The 18,457-nt window shown below is 40.5% G+C and overlaps 1 protein-coding gene across 1 annotated transcript in view; it reads left to right on the forward strand.

Moving 5' to 3' along the window:
• The window catches only part of CRYBG3 (crystallin beta-gamma domain containing 3), a 37,183-nt gene extending 19,460 nt beyond the window's left edge, over window positions 1-17,723 (forward strand). Inside the window, exons 10-15 of the mRNA XM_019611953.1 lie at window positions 2,216-2,325; window positions 2,861-2,987; window positions 11,813-11,952; window positions 14,786-14,909; window positions 16,914-17,072; window positions 17,556-17,723. Coding sequence (XP_019467498.1) covers window positions 2,216-2,325; window positions 2,861-2,987; window positions 11,813-11,952; window positions 14,786-14,909; window positions 16,914-17,072; window positions 17,556-17,723 — 828 coding nt within the window. The remainder of the gene's footprint in view (window positions 1-2,215; window positions 2,326-2,860; window positions 2,988-11,812; window positions 11,953-14,785; window positions 14,910-16,913; window positions 17,073-17,555) is intronic.
• Window positions 17,724-18,457: the final 734 nt, after the last annotated feature.

Genomic DNA, 18,457 nt, shown 5'->3' on the forward strand with positions numbered 1-18,457 from the left:
AAAATTCTTAGTTTTGTTTTTAAAAAATATTATCCTGACTTCTCACAGTCCTGGTTATTATAGGATTCCATCTTAAAAGAAAGAAGAATGTAACTTGTATCATTACAGTCCTTTTAGGAAGGAAAATATTTTCAGTAAGTTTTTGTACGGAAATATTTAATCACTTAGGATGAGTAAAGGGTAGGTTTCAGTTAAATATGAACATTTTTCCATTCAAGGTAAAGAAATGTTTCCATATGTGCGACAGTCTTGTAGTTTGGAAAATGCATGGTGTGTATGAATTGGCAAGTCCTTAAGTATTGTCTTCTATAAGCCACACACCAGTTATTTTGAATGATTCTGTATCCATTCTCTCACCATTAATAAGCGTAGATCTGAGCAAAGCGTACTGTGTTTGCTGTCTAGGAGAGTGTCTTTTTCCATTTTTTTAGTTGCTCTTCAGAAAAACAACTAAAGTTTCTTTAATCTTTTCAGTAACTGCCTTGATCTTCTACTTCTGCCAGGATCACTAACAGAGTACACATGGTGCAAGAATGACTGAAATGGCCACTTCTAAGTGATTCATTTTTTTATTAAAAGGAAACTTTGTTTTGCCCAGCAAGAACAGAGCCTTTTTCATTAGCAGTTGGCTTGCACAGATAATTTAGATAGCAGAGAGAACTGCTGTGATAACTTGTGTGTATTTTCATTATTCTGTCTGTTGATTTTATAGGAAGTGAAACCTGATAAAGTAATGTCAAAACCCAATAAAGCGTCATTAGCTGATGTTTAAGAGTAATAACAAATACAGGTTTTTTTTCATTGATGAATTGATACTTCATCCTAGCTTTCATGAGATGAAGACCATCATTCACTCTTAGACATATTCCATATAAAAGTGAGTTACAGACCCTTTTTTGAAAGTGTTGCATAGCATATGGCCTATGAAAGAAAGATTGTGTATATACTTTTATAAAGTTTTTTTAAGTGCATAGAAAAGAGTACATAATTACAGCTTAAATAGATGCTCTGGAACATAGCATTGCAATTATATTTACAGAAAAATTAATTACACCTTATCCTTCATATTTTAGCTGATGTGTTTTCTCAAAGGCCAGGTTAAGCTTTTCTTGTTCTTTCCAACAGGAAACACATTCATTTCTTTTAAAAATGCAGTATGAGTTTTTCCATAAAATCATTTGCTAATGCTTATGTTTGGCCTGCTCTCTCTGTACTGGCAAGAGCATTTGATTTCTTTTCTTTGGCAGGAAGCTAGGCCAACTTGGGACATGATGGGGAAGTCCTGCTTGCAACAGCCATAGTGTTTTTCTTCCGTTACAAAATATGAGCTGTTCTTTTGATAAAGTAAAATTTTGGATTCTTATCCAGCCTCTCTTTCGGGCTTTAAAGTGAAAATCATCTCCATTATACCATACCAGCCTATGAGCACAGAATTCTAAGTGACTTCACTATAAGTCATAGGCTATATCATACTACTGGGGTTTTTTTTCTCACTTCTTTTTTCTCCTTTCTTTCTTTTTAACTGCAATGCTTTCTACCTTGTTACTTTTCAGAGTGAATTTAACACATCTTATTGCTGGAATATAGTTAAATGTATCTTGAAGTTCTTCGCCATGACATGCAAAACCATCTCAGCTGAACTTTAAAAGAAGTTAACATAGCTGTGCTACATCTACCAAACTGCACCAGCTTGCCCCCCAGAAGTTCCCCTTTTGAACAAAAAACTACTGGCAGTCACTCAGGGAACAGAATATTTCAAGGCATTTTTTTAACAGTAGCCTTGTATCATTTAGCTAATGCGTTCTCCTCCAGTTTTGAAACCTGGATTACTGAGCTATACCAAAAGTTTGCCACAGTTCAGGAGTATTTCAGGTAGAAAATAATATTCTTCAGTCCTAGCCTTCTCTGTTCTCTGGGCCCTCTTCTGCTGCATTTGAACTTGCACTTGTTACCACTACATTAACACGACTGTAACAGTGATATTAACATCAACTTCCTAGACAGGGTCCAAAGATGATAAAACACACAATCTTTCTAAAAAAGAAAGCAGCTATAGAGATGTAAAAGACTCCTTAACTGAGAATTCATTCTATATATTGTATCTTTGTGAATTGAATGGGTATGTCTCTTAGAGCACAACTATCTCTGCTAACATTAATGGCAATGAGTTTGTTTCCCTTCTAGTCATTGGCTTTGTTTTGTTTTGTTCTTGTAGCTCAAAGCTTTCAGTAATACACATTTCCAAGGAGCATGTATAGATTTCACAGCAGAAGTTTCTGATTTCACATCATTCATACCATGTTCTTTTAAGGTTCTTCGGGGTTGGTAAGTGTTGTTTTACATGCCACCATTTTAAGTAATTAATTTTTTTTTCCTAATGCTACTAAATTTCAGATCATCAACATAACACACTGATCATATTCCATCACATCTTAGACTTTTTGTCTTGCAATGTAGCTCAGTAAGCGTTGCCCTGCTGTTGATTTGGGTAGCATGCCTTTTGTTTTGCCTGTGGGAAGGGAAGCTCACAGTTACTGTGACTTTTTTTTCTTTTTTTAACTCTCATTAGAATTTATTCCAGATTTTAAGAGTTCTGTGCAGGAGAGGTATCTGCCTTCCATTAGTGTCTATTGATTCCAGGACTGAAATTTCTATACCACATGATTTGGTTTTTATATTTTGGTTGCTTTGTCACATAGCCATTCAAGTCACTTTAGCTTTATAAAAAGACAAGCTTAACAAGAACAAACAGATTTTTTTTTTTATCCCTTGCTTCCTTAGTAAATACTAACTCTTGAAAAACCTTACTATTAATAAGCAACTTGAGCTGCTAATCTTTTTTGCTACTTTATTCTCGCAGTTGGCTCCTGTATTACCAAGGGGAAATTGATGACAATCATTGTGTGCTGGAAGAAGGCCTCTACATTGATCTCCCTTCCTGTGGCTGCCCAACTGCTGCAGTCAAATCCCTCAAGCCTATTGAATACGTAAGAATTTCATTGAAAAAAATAATGCTTTGGAACTCTTTTATTAGTCAGATGTCTGAAGCAAGTGCGTTAAACAAACTCCCACTCAGGGAAAAGAGTAAAGTTTGGTTTTTTGGATTATGGGATTTTGAGGCTTGGAACAAGTCAGGCTGCGTGCACGCTATCGTGTAGGCACACGCTCTTGGATGCTTGTATGTTCTGGGCTGAAGGTTACTCTTTTTCATAGGAGTTGCATTGTTTGGTGTTCTTCTGACTGGCATTTATGTTACAGCTCAGCAACTTGGTACGTAGCAAAATGTTGCTTTTTGTTGTGCTAAGCATATGGGGTTTCTTACATTAGGCCTACTGCCAAGACTCAGTCTTAAAGTATGCACAAAATTGAAATTACATGGTAGCCTAGACTTGCCATAATACTTTTTAATTTACCATTTTGCAGAAGTGCTAAAACGATTTTTGCCTTCTAATGGCATCTCAAATTCTGAGTCAATGAATCAAGTGATATAATATGCTACACATGGCAGTGTGGGCTGTGTGTGTGACACATCAGATAATTCAATCCAAAGCTCATTTCTGGCCATCCTCTTTCCTAGTGACTCCTGAGATATGGGACAAGTAATTATTACACATGGACATCATCTTTCTATGAATTTCATGTTGATTGTACTACCCAAGCACAGATCTTGAAGTCAGATGACTTATTGTATCAGTAAGGTGAGATTCAAGATCCTCTAGGGCCATGAAATTGGACAGGAATGTTTTGTATTATCCAGTACAAGACAAATACAGTTTTTCTGGATCTTGCTGTAGTCTGGCACACAGAATTCATGCCTCTGGAGTCTCATCATGTCTGTGCTTTTGTCTGATATCTGTGCATGCTCCTATGAAAAAGCATAAAACATAAACTGTCCATAATGGTGTCAGTAAAAGAGAAGCATGTGTTTACTCTGCCCACTCCCTTCTAGTACTGACCAGCTTCTCCTGGAAGTCTTCCTCCTTCCCTGTTCACAGAGGACAAATTCAACCCATGTAGCATGTGTTAGTGTTTACTAACACTGAAACTAGATCATAAAGATTACTCAATTCACACTTTTCTTCAAAGTCCTTTTTTTTCTGTTTGTGAACAGTTTTAAAAGAACACCAAAAGCTATCTGTGGGATGGGAAGGATCTACAGCTCAAGTCTGAGAGCTGATCCTTTTGCAGGTCTAGCTGCGATGAATTCAGTGGAACTATAGCTTTTCATAGAGAGCCTAGTTTTCAGATTGAAGATCTTCCTTGCACGTTAAGCTTTTGTGTTCTGCTCTGCTAAAACAGAATGAAGTTTTGACATGAAATGATAGGTCTCATCCAAATTCCCCAGTTTGGCATAGTAATAAGCTATTGGCAGCCATTGATTACCAAGGGCCAAACTCTGGAAGAAGTGTGTTTGGTAAGCTCTGCATGGGAAACTTATGCACGTCTTCCTGTGCTTTGTATGCGGTTTGCACTTCTGATTCAGTTCCTTTCTTGCAAATAGGAGACCTTGTATTCCTCAAAGCGATGGCATTAATACTGTAAAATGCTGTTGAACCACACCTGCTTTACAAAGAGAAATGCACTCATTGACCCCTAACACACAGTGTGTTAATTACACAGGACAATGTTCAGAGGCATTGTTTAGCACAGACGTGATGTTAAGCACACAGCAGTAAGTTTGGTCAGTGGACAGAAACAGCCGTAGTTCATTCTGTGCATTGTCTGCCATGCACTATTGTTGGTACAGAGCCCTTTTTATTACAAGGTATTTCTGTTAGCTCATTCAAGAGAGCAGCAAATGTGTTCCAAAGTGGAATTGTTGTATAGTGTTATTGAATTCTGCTGAGACATTTGGGAAATACATCTATTGTTCATGTTTAAATACCAGCCCATTTTCAGTCCTAGAGTGTGTATCTATGATTCTATGAACTTGGTAGCTCATGCATATAGGGGAGAATGTGGAACCCTGACATCAAGCACCGAATGTGCGTTCTCTCTTGTTCTCCTTTAAAGCAGAAATATTTGCTGCAAGTATTGCTGTCAGAAGGACTCTCAAACTTAAGGGGAACCATGCATTGCTTCAGTGCATAAGGTTTCTGCATCCCAGATGGTGACTAGAAGTAGAAGCCCATGGCACTGACAGAGGAAGGAAAAAATGCCCTTAGCAGTACAAAGGACTCCTAAGCCTCCTCGTTACTGGTCCTTGAGAGGAGTTACAGATCCGTTGACCGGTCCAGCTATGTATTTTAGAAGTAGATTGTTTCAAATCATTCTTTGGGGTAGGAGGATAAATCTGCTGCATGACACCAGTACTTGGGATCTGGGTATTCTCTTTCCAATGTGCAAATTAACTGTGCGGATACAAAGTAGCTGTGAAACAGAGCAGTGAGCATAGGTCAGTAATAAGTGCAGGGACACCAACTGAGAATTGAAATTAGTTGTTTATAGTATTCTTTCATCACATCGGTCCTCTTTTCTGGCCTGGTGGAAAAATACTGTGAGATATCAGTGGTATTTTTGGGACTGTGTGTGGTAACAGTAAAGCCTTAGTCTGTATGAACCAGGCAGTAATTCAGTAATTCCTGCAATTCCTTTACTGATTTTTTTTTTTAATAGATTAGCCAATTCCTTGAAGAAAAGGAAAGGACCTGAGAAAATTTTGTTCTCAGAATAATGCAGTTTTGATGCAAGCAGAATATTCCATTTCTAAATGGAAGGGGAAAAAAAAAAACGCACACATTCTTAGAAAATTAGAATTTTTTGTTTTTATTTTGAAAATTGCCAGAAATGTAGTTTAAAAGCTGAATTTCTTAACAAATTGAAAAATGTCATTTGAAATCACTGAGCTGACCCAATTTAAAAAAAAAGAAAAAAAGAAACAACAAAAACAACCTTTTCATAGCAACACAAAATGGGTTTGAATAGGAAAACAGGCTCAGACTCGTGACAGTCTGATTTCTTACTGTTTTCGAATGGCTAACCTCTAGCTCTTGGGGAGACGTCTTATGGGTTCGTCACTGAAAAATGGAGTTCTTATCATTTAAACACGGCGTGCTGCCCCCAGTCCCTCCACGTGTGCACTCCCTCTCCCCCACTTCTCATGAAATTCGGATTGTCTGATACCACTTTGGTTATTTCCCCATTTATGCACTAGCATCATGTAGGAATTAAGCATGCTTTTGAGAACAATTCCAACCATTTTTTAGGAAAAGCTATGGGTTACGAAAAAGTTTATGCAGAAGGAAGAAAGCATTTCTGTAGCACAATAATAAGCAAATAATATCCTTTGTTTTCAACATTCTGGGAAGAAAAACAGTATTGCAGTACCTGTGTGTTAATCTAGATTGTAAGATAAATAATGGTATGTTACGTAACCTCTTCTCTTCTGGAAAGGGCTGCTTCTCAAAGTGCAAAGAGTCTTTTTAATTTTCTACTTTCTAAGTGGGGAAAAAAAGTGCTGGAAAATGTATCTTTTAGTAGCTAATTTCCTTAAGTGAACAGGCAGTTATGTTGAAAACCCACTTAGATTGGTAGGATACATGTCTGTTTCATAGCAGTAGGAACACTGGAGCTCATGCAGCTTGCTTCTCATTGTCTCCCTTTATCTAAAAATCTGAAACCTTGTTAAAGGGATGCTCACTGATGAAATTTGCTGAAATTGTTGTTGATGCCCACTGGGCAGGTAGGTAAGAACATAACACAGGTTAAGAGTTGCTGCATTTGATGCAGAGGTGTGGATTTTCATGTTGGTATCAGCAAGGACTCGCATGATGTGCTGTCATGAATTCCAGAAAAGGAAAGGAGGGACCACGTGCCCAAAGGCAAGAGAGCACATGAAGTCAGCTGGGGCCATTATGGGGCTGTGGTTGCTTAATGGGACATTTGTCCATTGTTTGTTTCTCGAAGAGTTTTGGGGATGAAGACCCTTACAAGATGTTCTTAGGAAATGAGGCTTACCTTTAGTTGCAGACACATTATTTTGTTAGACTCCCCATGATACATAATGTGCCATTACCAGGATAACAGTACCTAAGATTGTTGCAGCAAGCAATTACTTTTCCTTCCTTCTAAAACTTTAACTTCATCCTTAAAGTTAAACCAAACGCAGGGCTTGTCAAAATTCTAAATTCATTTGCTAAAAACTGAAATCTAGGTTGTAGGGCCATACATTACTTTTTCTTTCTTCTTTTCTTCTGAGGTTCTTTATTCTTCTCTGATTAATCTCTGATATTCTTCCTCTGATATTTCCAATATTTCCATATTGCTTATCTTAAAGATAAATACAGGTGTTAACTAATCTTCCCAGCATTCCTGTGAGTTAAATAATCGAATCAGATGCAAAAAGTAATCAGTATTTCCCAGGGCCAGGCCATGAGTCATCTGGTGCAGCTGGGGCTGGACCGTGGGTGTTGCTGTCTTCCAGAGCAGTCTCATTTCCCTCAGCCAGGCATCCTTCCTGCACTGAAGGGATTAGCCAGCAAAAACAGTTGTAAATAATAAACGAGTCAAGACTAAAAAGCAGAGATTTTTTCTAAGGATCCTGTAATGCAGCTATTGAAGCTTCTCCAGTGAGACTCTGGCAGAGGCTGTTTGCATAGCTGCAGGTCAGCAGGGACCATGATGGGTTTGCAGCCATGCTTTTTTTGCAACCCCGTGGATTTATTTGGCTTTATTGGGTTTTCTCATTTGAGCTTGCAAAATCTGTGTTTGCCAGAAAAGATGTATGAAAAAATATGTTATGTTGGTAAATCTTTCTCAGTGGGATTAGTAATAATTTTTGATAAAATTCATAGTGAAAATTATATATCTTTATTATAAGGAAATGTGTGCAAATTCCCACATGCACTTGGGTTTCAGTTATAGCACTTTTGGTTACTTTCTTTGTATCTCTACACTATTTTGTCTCCTTGAATCAGGCACCCAAGCCTTACAATGCAAAGAAAAGGCTTTTGAAAGGAAGCTAGCCCTGCATTGATCTTTAATGCTTCCAACTTGCTTTGCATTTTTTCTAAACTGAAAACGTTCAAAATCCTATTCAAAATGAAAAAAATCCTGTTCTGAACTGCGAAAAATTTGTGGTGCACAGCTTCTCTCCATTAAGTGAAGGTGGAAGTCAAAGAGGAAAGGCTGAGCTGAGCCAACCTGAGGTGCGCGAGAGACTTTTTCTGTGTCGATCTCCATGGCTTAACTTTTTCAGCCTCGCGCTGTGGAAGGGAGGAAAGCTTTCTCATTTTCCTTCCTTGCATTATGGGATATATTAACCGTAGACTGCCACACCTGTTAAGTAAAGAATATTATTGTACTTAACAGTTTGTAGGGGTGCTTGTACATTGAAAACACTACGTAAATACAGCCTTCCTTCATCACTGGCCTCTTAAATGTATTAAATCTTTTTGAGTTTCTTCCTCACTGACATTAAAAACAGCAGAAACTAAACCTTCAAAACTTTATTGGTGTTGGTTTAAGCAAGGCAGTTAGTTCCTTAATACACAAGATCAGATTAAGTGAATTCTTTAGTGCATTGTCATTCTCGCAGTTGGCAACCCTTCACCAGAGAGTAGCATTTCAGATATTTTCCTTGAAATAACTGTGAAATGAAGCGAATGTAACCTAGACGTGGGAGCGACTTGCCAGTGGTGGGTTAGTGTAGATGCCTTTATCTCATCTTTCAAAATCTGGGACTGGGGTCCACTTAAAGTAATGTCCTAAACTGAGGTTGCCTGTTTGTCTCCTCTTGTATCTTGTTGTCTCCAGCTGCCTTTCCTCTGGCCCTCGGAGAGCCCCATTCTTCTCCGGTCCATCAGGATTTGGCCTTAGTGGAGTAAGCTGGTCCTGGCAGTCTCACACTCACCTGTTACTGATGGCTCTTCAGCCTGAAAATGAGTTAAAATGCACCACAGCTTCCTTCAAAGAACAGCAACAAACAGAATGTCTCTGTGAGAAGTGTAGTAGCATAGCCTCAAAACCTTGTTGGGTTTTTTTTTGGTTTTTTTTTTCTGTTGATGGTTTCTATGGAGCTAAGAAAACAAAATCAGAGAGAAAAGCCAGGCCAAGTCACTGCTGCCAGCTGATGGCGTAAAATAGCATATATAAAGTGAGTAACCAGAGCATTGCTCTATATATGGTTATGGAAACGTGACAGCTTCAGTGCTTGAGACAGCAGCACGTTTTCTGTTTCTGGACTTCACGTCTGCGCCGAGATCAGTGAAGTCCTTCTAGGTCTCACTGGACAGAGTGGCATCAATCCTTGTGATCAGTTCCCAGTGTGCCTCAGATGCAATGTCTGCTGCATACTGGCAGACTGGGATTCTGAAAAACCTGATGGCTTTCAAATGGCTGTTAAAGTTCAAGTTATCTTAGCCATGTGCAGTCATTTTAATGGGCTCCACCCACTTGCTGTTCAGACGATTTATAAATGAATAATGCTCGATCACATGACTGTTCTGTGCAGCACAGCATCCGTAATATATTGGATACTGCAAAAGCAAGATACCTGTAGGCTTTGGTAGCAGTGTCTAGCAACAGTGATGCCACATGGTGCTTCCTATGCCTTCTGATGCATTTGTGAAAGCTCTCCCTTTTGAACCAATTCTGCATGTGGCTTTTCCACTCAGGTGAAAGCCAGTGCCGAAGGTTTTCTGTAGGCTGGAGTGTGATAGCAGTGCCTTGCTCAGCAAAGCAACCTGAGAAGTAGCTACCTGCACTCAATCTCTTGTTCTAGATTGCAAAGTAAGCTATAAACACACCTCATCCACCAGAAGGCAGATAGGAAGAACAGACATTCCAAAATAAAGACAGTGATGAGTTTTAATCTCTTCCTGCTTTGTACGTAGCATTAGCTTTGTAGGAGTGTAACTTTTTTATAAAAAAAATCTTGCCAGGTGAATGATATCAAACTCTTCTTTAAAATTATCCATCCAGTGCCCTGTCCATGGGGAGTAGCATGGCTCGCATTGTCTCTGCAGTGGTCAGTGGAGGAAAGCAATTTTCTCTGAGGCAGGATTTGAACAACCAAACAACCACCTACATACCAAGTGCGCTGAGTCAGAGACAGTAAGTTTGTAAGAGCTGAAGCACAGCTAAGCTCTTGAGATACTTCATTCAAATGCACTTGCCTCTTCAAACATGAAAGTTATGTTCTCTTAATTATAAAGTATAATTCAATATTTTTTCATTCATTTCACCTGAGGCAATACCTTTGCTACAGAAGAAATTCTGCCTGTTGCAGTGAGCTGGCTATTACAGGGTGACGTCTCCAAAGAAAAAGGCTGCTGATTGTAGCAGTCAGACCTATTCTGTCTTCCTTTATCAAATACATCAGGATATAAATTGCAAAAAATGTGCTTACGATTTCAAGTTTAAAAAGCTGAAAAAACATTATAGTATTTCTTGTATGAAGATACTTGCCTAAACATGAACCAGCAGTGCCACTGCCCATGTATCCGAGAAGTTCCATGGCATCCTGGCTTGTGTAAGTTGCAAGCAGGAACAGGGAAGTGATCGTCCCCTTGTACTCAGCTCTGATGAGGCCGCACCTCAAGTACTGTGTTCAGTTTTGGGCACCTCACTACAAAAAAAGACATAAAGGCCCTGGAGTGTGTCCAGAGAAGGGTAGTGAAGCTGTGAGGGATCTGGAGCACAAGTCATACGGGGACTGGCTGAGGGAGCTGGGATTGTTCAATCTGGAGAAGAGGAGGCTCAGGGGAGACCTTATAGCTCCCTAGAACTGCCTGCATGGAGGTTGTGGTGAGGTGGGAGTTGGTCTCTTCTCTAAGGAAACAGCAGTAGAACGAGAAGGAAAGGCCTCAAGTTGGGCCAGGGAATGTTCAGGTTGAATGTTAGGAAAAATTTCTTCTCTGAAAACGTGGTGAGGCAGTGGCGCAGGCTGCCCAGGGAGGTGGTGGAGTCACTGTCTGTGGAGGTGTTCAGGAAACATTTGGACGTTGGTTTAGTGGGAAAGTATTGGTGATAGATGGATGGTTAGACTAGATGATCTTGGAGATCTTTTCCAAACCTGGCATTCTGTGATTCTAAGACATAGACTTGTTATGTTTAAATGAGTTTCCCCTTGTTTTTCTGCTGATCTCGCAGCTGTAGCACAGTTATGCAAGATGATCTTATTTACTTTCATAAGAAAATCTCTCTGCTGTAGAGAAAGGCTAAGTGACGAGTGTTGCAGTTCTGCATGAAATTGATGTCTCTACTAATAATTTTTTCAAGGTTGTCAGAAGAAAAATAGGAATGTCTGTAAAACATGGAAAACTTTTTACTTCTGTTATTTTTAGCATTTTTCAGTTTTCAGATTCCTAACATTATTGCAGTGAACAAACCACCAAATAGCTAATGGCAGTCAGCACACAACAGTCTTGTGATTTGCCTCACTGCTTTAATAGCAATCTGCAGATCACCTTGAGAACTACTGTAACCTGTTCCAGCTGTAAATAAACAGGATTTTTGAAAAGCAACCAAGGGCCTGATGATACTGACCAGATCACAGAGAGATTTTTCAAATGCAAACAAAGGCCTCTCTGCATCTCTAAGTGGCTCATTTTCTGCCCTGTGTCAGTGGGGAATACTTTGATGACAATGCCACTGATAAATCCAGTATGTTTCAGGCACGTATGTTTCAGGCACATATGTTTTGTTGGGAGATGCACTTTTTCTTTCTTTGCTTCTGTATTTGCTGAGGGAGCCCAATCTAACCCCAAGGCAAGTGGAAATGAAACCGAAGTTGTAAAATGTGTGCATCATGCTTACAACTGAAGTTAGACTGCTCTGAGTAAAACGTTGCTTTTTTCCCCCTCCTCACCAGGTTTTCGCTGAGCCCTCCCTCAGTCTGTTTGCACTGGAGTGCTGCAAGGGCAGAGAGCTGCACTTCAGTGAGCCTGTCAACTCCGTTCTGAATGAAGACCTTCATTTTTACACTCAGTCTGTATGGGTGAGAAGTGGATTGTAAGTATGGGAGAAATATCCTTGTTATTTGGGGGAGCTAATACTAAGCGTGTGTTTCCTAACAACTGCTGCCTTTTTTTATAGGATGCATTTTAGATTCTAACTTTTGAGACATTTCAAAATCCTAAAATGTTGTTGAATGCTAGATCCACCTTTTTACCAAGATTCAAAATGAGCAGAGGTCTGGACAGAGGATGCATTTTGTCCCTGAAAGAACCATCCCTTAATCCCCATGCATTGACAAACAGTAGAGCCTGTTGTTCAAACTAGGAGCCAAAAGTAAATCAGTAAATTCCTGACTCACAGGTAGAGCAAACTCGAATGCCTTTGTTAACGGGCTGTAAAATACCAGCTGCAAACTGCAGTGATTTATTGTGAGCCACTGCAGTGGCTCAATGGAGCTTGGCATGCTGCTCAGCTGCCACAGAGGCAGTGACTTGTGAGAGCAGCTCCGGGCGGATGGGACAGCTGGAGCAATAATTTGCTTCTGCTGTTTGTTTAACCCCCCTGTGACTGGGAATAAACACCCAGGTTCTTCTGTGAAACCTATCTTAAGTCTGCTGAAATTATCTTCCAACCTCTTTCTCATCTCTCCCTTTCACCTTCTGGAGAAGCTCCCAAGCACTCTGTCTCAGACGAGTTTCAGGGCTGCGCTTCAACAACAGGAACAGAGAACTTGCTGGGTCTTTTAACGGGCTGACTGGAAAGCACTGTCCTTCAAATATGACACACATTTCCTCTGTGCATTTTTAACCCTTTTCCCACCTCTCTCATGGCATTCACATACACAAGGCTGTAGTTTTCTTGAGAGGTCTTGTGGGATACAAAAAAAAAAACAGTGCCAAATTTAACTACTTGGGCAGCAAACTAATGTGGACTGTTTACTGCTTATGTACACCTCTGTTGTAATTTTTATGATGAATTTCTCAAATGCATCAATTTTCTACAGGTATCTGTGATAACATTGCTTGAGCACTTGTCTGATAATTAGAGATTGGTACAGAGCTTGAGCCTAATCCAGCACATGCTCCCAGAGTAATCATCTGCTGTTGTTGCTTTTGAATTGTACCATCACTATGGTTGGAAAAGGCCTTTTACAGCACCCAGCCCAACCTCCAACCCATCCCCACCATGCCCACTAACCACGTCCCTCAGTGCCTCACCCAGATGTTTCCTGAACACTTCCAGGGATGGTGACTCCATCACCTCCCTGGGCAGCCGTGCCACTGCCTGAGCACGTGAAAGTATGTGCAGTGTTCCGGCCCTTTCCCCATCTTCCAATTAATTTCTGAGCTTTGCAGCCTGCAGAGAGTTGGGGCAGAATAATCACTTGCCTGGCTGGACTTCCTCTGAGCTCCCTGAGATGCTCTCCAGGAAGTAGAACTCCACAGTCTGTCCTCATCCTTCACTACAACTGAAAGACTAAGGGTGTCTTGCGGGAAGTGGGATTGCGGGAAGTCTATGAGATGTCGTAGAATACTGCCTGTAAATTCATGAAGGTGGATTTAGAGGGGTTTTGGGCTCCTTGTCCCAAGGCCTACTCTCAGCTTTAGACAAATGACAAAGTAAGATCTATGTATATGTGATGGCTTCTTGCTGCCGTGCCACATCAGTGAGAGAAAGCACAAGTCTGGGATGTGCTTTGGTGAAGGGGGCTGTGGTGCTCCAGGGTCTGAGAAAGGTGGCATGGTGTGGGGGCTGCCATCTGCATGAAACCCGTGATGAATTTTGTCTGTATCACCAGATATGTGCCAGCATAAGCACATGCTTTGGCAACATAAACCAATTTCATATGAGACTGCTCAGTATTCTGGGAAAACCAGTAAAAGCAGGTTTTCGGTGGCTTCACAGGAAGCATCACAAGAAAAAAAGACAGAAATGGGTTGTAAGTATAAAGAACCGGCAGTGATGGTCAACGCTGCTCTGAATACCTGTTATTTGAAAAAACAGTGATATAACCTACTAAGGGACACGTCACTGTTGTTGGACCATTTCAGTTCCATTAGAGTTCCTTCCAAGCAAAGCTGTCTGTCTGCTCCCCCAGACATTCAAAATGGGAAAAGTGCACTACAGGTGCTGTAAGCACTGCTTGTGGATATTTTCTTGCTGACTTGAAACAGTGTGCAGCCATCCCTCTTGTTCTTGGCACCTGACTTTGTAAAACAGGTAACTGGGGAAACCAGTGTTTGCTTTGTGTTCAGATGAGTTAATGAGTCAAACATTTGGGTTCACTGTCTGTACAACAATGTCCTATTGATTGAAACAAAGCTGATCTGTGATCCTGAGGCTGCCTTTGTAAGCAGCAACAGAGCAACTACTGAGCAGATGTCTAGATAACAAGGGATCTGTATGTGCTGGCCCTTGAACTCTGTGTTAAAGGTTTCAGCCATGTTCACATTCAGATACATTCACTGCAGTAAAGTCTGTTACAGCAATTTATGGGGTTTGAAGTAAATATTTGTTATGTATTTTTGTACTCTATATGTGGAATAGCTTTAGCTGTTAAAAAGAAAACACAGCCTGTGGCTTCCTAATTTCCTAATGCATGCTCACTGCAGCCAGCATTATTCCCATCTGGGTTCATGCAGAGATTCTCAAATTTGTGGGAAAAGCTTGGGGGGAACTTCTAAGTTTGAGCTAGGAGAAAGCATCTTAATTTAAACAAAACAAACAAACCGCACAAATGAGTGGCTGTCCTGAAGCTTAGTAATACATCTTTGATGGTGTCCCTGCTGTGGGGAGTCTGTGGCCTTCTAAGAGCACGGTCCTGAACATAAACCTGCAATTTAGTTTAGTTAACATGCAGTCTTCTGTGTTCTGCTTTCTTATCCAGGTGGATTGCATACGAAGGATGTAATTTTTTAGGAAAGCAGATTCTGTTGGAGCCCGGTGAGATTTCCAACTGGAATGAGTACAGTGGCTGGAAAGTAATTGGCTCCCTTCGTCCGGTGAAGCAGGTACTGTAAGAGTCTGTGAGGACAATTTGTTTTAGACTGAGTTTAGTGTAAACTAACCAAGTATAATGCTGCACATAGTGCTTCTTCAATCAGGCCAGATGATGACAGCCAGAAGGACATACGGAGAGGTTACTGAAGCAGAAAATTCTTCCACTGGCAGTTACTGAGATCTATATTAGGCTCCAAAAGGGAAATAATTCCTTGCTTCTCGGAGCCAAGCATTAGCATGTTCTCTAGATGCTCTATTTTTACATTTGCCATGTAGAAATGAGAAAAACAATTCTATATTGACTTGTTTTGCAATTAACACAAATGGAAGCGAGGACAAGTTGTTCAGTGCTATAGGCTGGACTTCCAAAAGAAGCAAAGTTTATGCTGTCCCACCAAATTTTCTTTTCCTCCCTCACCCCAAGTAATGTCAGTGTCACGTTCTGCCCCTCTGCCTTTCCAAGCTGCATCAGGTAATAACACAGGTGAGCTCCACTGTGTGTGAGCCCAGCCACACACATTTGTGGGAGGGTAACATCCTGGGAGAAGGGAGGAGGGCAGGGAGACAGGGAGGGAATGTGAGCAGTAACTTCACTGGAAGAGTTTTCATTAGTTCTGCTGCTCAGAGAATAGCTTGTCTACAGTTAGTGACAAATGCTGCTTTACTTTTAAATAATAGATTCAACTGAGGACATGTTGCAGTGAACAGAATGATCATCTTTAGCAATAATTTTGCATTATATGCTTCCCCATTGGAAAAGGGAATTTTTTTTAAATGATTTATTAGTCTAGGAAGCTTACAATTCCCTGGAGTTCTGTAAAAGAGGTAGCCAGCAAAAGATCCCACTTTGGCACTGTTTTTATAAATAATAATGCAAATAATATGTGCTAATCTTAAAAGTAGAATTCTCTCTTCAACCACAAGTACGAAGAGCTTTTGTGTTTGGTAGTATCCCTTTTTATATTGCAACAATGAGTAACGTTCTAAGTAGTACCTTGTGTATTTTGCTGGGGATTTGGGCATTTGGAGCTTGTTTTTATTTTAAATCCTGCAGACTGAAAGCTTCCTTGAGTTTGTGCAGTCAGCTCATGGTGCCTAACACTTCTGTGGCATATGGATATTTTTTTAGGACTGGGATAATTCTACAAACCTGCACCACTTTATATTTCCTCCTCCCTTCTGTGTCAAGCCTGCTGGTGCCATAGATAGTGCAAGAGAAATCTGAATACTTGAAACTCACATGTCTCAAGATGAGACACAATAGTTTTACCTTTTTAAGTTCTCTTCCTTGTAAAGAACAACTATACAGTATATTTATTAATATATATTTGTTCATGGAGAGAGGCTTTATTGTCTCTTAACGTAGGGTTTATTATGGAAAAAAGGAGGTTCAAAACTCCCAGAAGAAAAACTATTTGCAAATTGGTAGCTGGAGGAAGCTGCCCTTCAGTTGTTCACTTCCCTTTATTTGCTCCAAAATCAGTGAATAATGAAGGAAAAACTCAAATCCTGTAGTAGCCCTACAAAGCAGCCTTATTTTTGAGTAAGCTGTGTAAGCAGTGATGCCAGCTGAGTACCATTTTCTGTGCATGTTCAAGAGCAAAGGTCAAACTTCTGTGCTACATATTCCAGTTAGTGGTGTTGAACTTGCTGGATATGCAACTCAGCAAGTTCTGTATTCAGAAAATGAAAAGCTTGTGGATTATAGCCCATTTACTGGCCTTGGAGTGAAAGAAATGTGAACTAAAGCCATTTGCATATCACAGGGATTAGTTCTACAGAGATAAATATATTAAAGTATACCCTCTGCCATTGCTGCTTACAGCTGTTTGTGTGTGAGAAACATTTAGTTCTGTCTTACGTGCACGTTCATTTCAACTAAAAAAAAAAATAGTATTTAACGTGATCATTTGGAACTGGGAATGCAGCACTTCAGAAACTGATGTAAGATGGAGACATTCTCCCATCAACTTTTGCAGTCTGTGTGATATGACTCTCCCTTCCCACCATTTCAGCCAGCAGTGTACCTCCGAATCAGAAACCGAGCCCAAGGCAAATACCTGACAGTAGCTGGAAGTCTGGCAGATGTAAGAGCAACATCAGTGTGTGTGTCTCCATACAGCGGCAAGGATACCCAGATCTGGCACTACTGTCGTGGGCTCTTCAAATCCAAGGTGTGTTTCCAGATGCTGGAGTGAGTTACTTCAACTGGATTTCCTCAAGAACACAGTTCACTGTGTAGATTTCCCCATTAATACCAGAATTGCTTTTGGCCTTTTCTGTGCATCTTGAGCCAAAGCTCCCATAGCCCACATGTTCCTACTGTGTATGGACAGATTTGCTCTGTCTGCTTTGGCAAGCTGGATGGACAGCTTTTCACATCTGGCAGTGATGTTCCTGAAAGAAAACCAGGTTCCTTCTTGAAAGTCTCACTTTTCAGAAAGTTTTATTACCTTTGAAGAATTAGGAATTTCTCTGAAAGGGAATACATGAAGACCTTCTGTGATCAAGCAATCAGTCAACTGCTGAATAATCTGCTCCTAGCTTAATTGCCACTATGGTTACTGCAGTACTATCAGTGTCTGAAACAGAAACAAGTCAGACACAAAAGCAAGGTTTTGTGCTGGCCGGATCTCACTTGTCTTCTGGCTTCTCAGGTTAACGATGCCTGCCTGGATGTCATTGGTGGCAGAGATGTGCCAGGGGCCAAAGTCGCACTCTGGGTAGAACATGGGAAAGAGAGGCAGAAGTGGAGACTCAATGAGGATGGAACCATCAGTTCATACCTCAGTGACCAACTGGTGCTTGATATTAAAGGTATTTAAAAAATAAACAAAGCATAACAACATCAACCAAAAAAAAAAAAAAAACCACGTTCTAATTGCAATATTCCTGCTCATTTGTACCTAAGTACTGAATCCCCTCTGTCTCACCAGTTTTATATTCAACTGCTTGGCAGTGGCACGAGAAACAGTCTGTGGAGAGCCTTACTCTTTGATCCCAGAGGTTTATAAGTAGTGCTAAGAGCAAGAAATGGCTCTTAGAAGACAAAATAGGGAGGGAAAAGCAAACGAGAGAATAGATGTGCCTCAGTAAGAGAAATACTTATCATGTTTTCAGACTTGTTAAAATTCTCATTGCTTAAGTCCTAGTCCTGCTGACCAACTATGGCAGAAGCACCTATGAAGAGAAATTTCAAATGCTAGTATTGATGGCAGTTCTTACAGTATCAGAAAGCTGTGTGCAGGAATGTATTGAGGGAACAGGGCTTGTTTAGCTTGGAAAAGAGAAGGCTCCGGTGAGACCTCATTGTGGTATTCCAGTATTTGAAAGGAGCTTATAAACAGGAGGGGGAACAGCCTGTTTACAAGGGTGGATAGTGATAGGACAAGGGGGAATAGTCTTAAGCTGAGACAGGGGAGGTTTAGATTAGATATTAGGAGGAAGTGGTGACACAGTGGAACAGGTTGTCCAAGGAGGTTGTGGATGCCCCATCCCCTGGAGGCATTCAAAACCAGGCTGGATATGGCTCTGGGCAGCCTGGTCTGGTGGTTGGCGA

The sequence above is a fragment of the Meleagris gallopavo genome, chromosome 1 (assembly GCF_000146605.3).
Source record: "Meleagris gallopavo isolate NT-WF06-2002-E0010 breed Aviagen turkey brand Nicholas breeding stock chromosome 1, Turkey_5.1, whole genome shotgun sequence".
NCBI classification, from domain to species: Eukaryota; Metazoa; Chordata; class Aves; order Galliformes; family Phasianidae; genus Meleagris; species Meleagris gallopavo.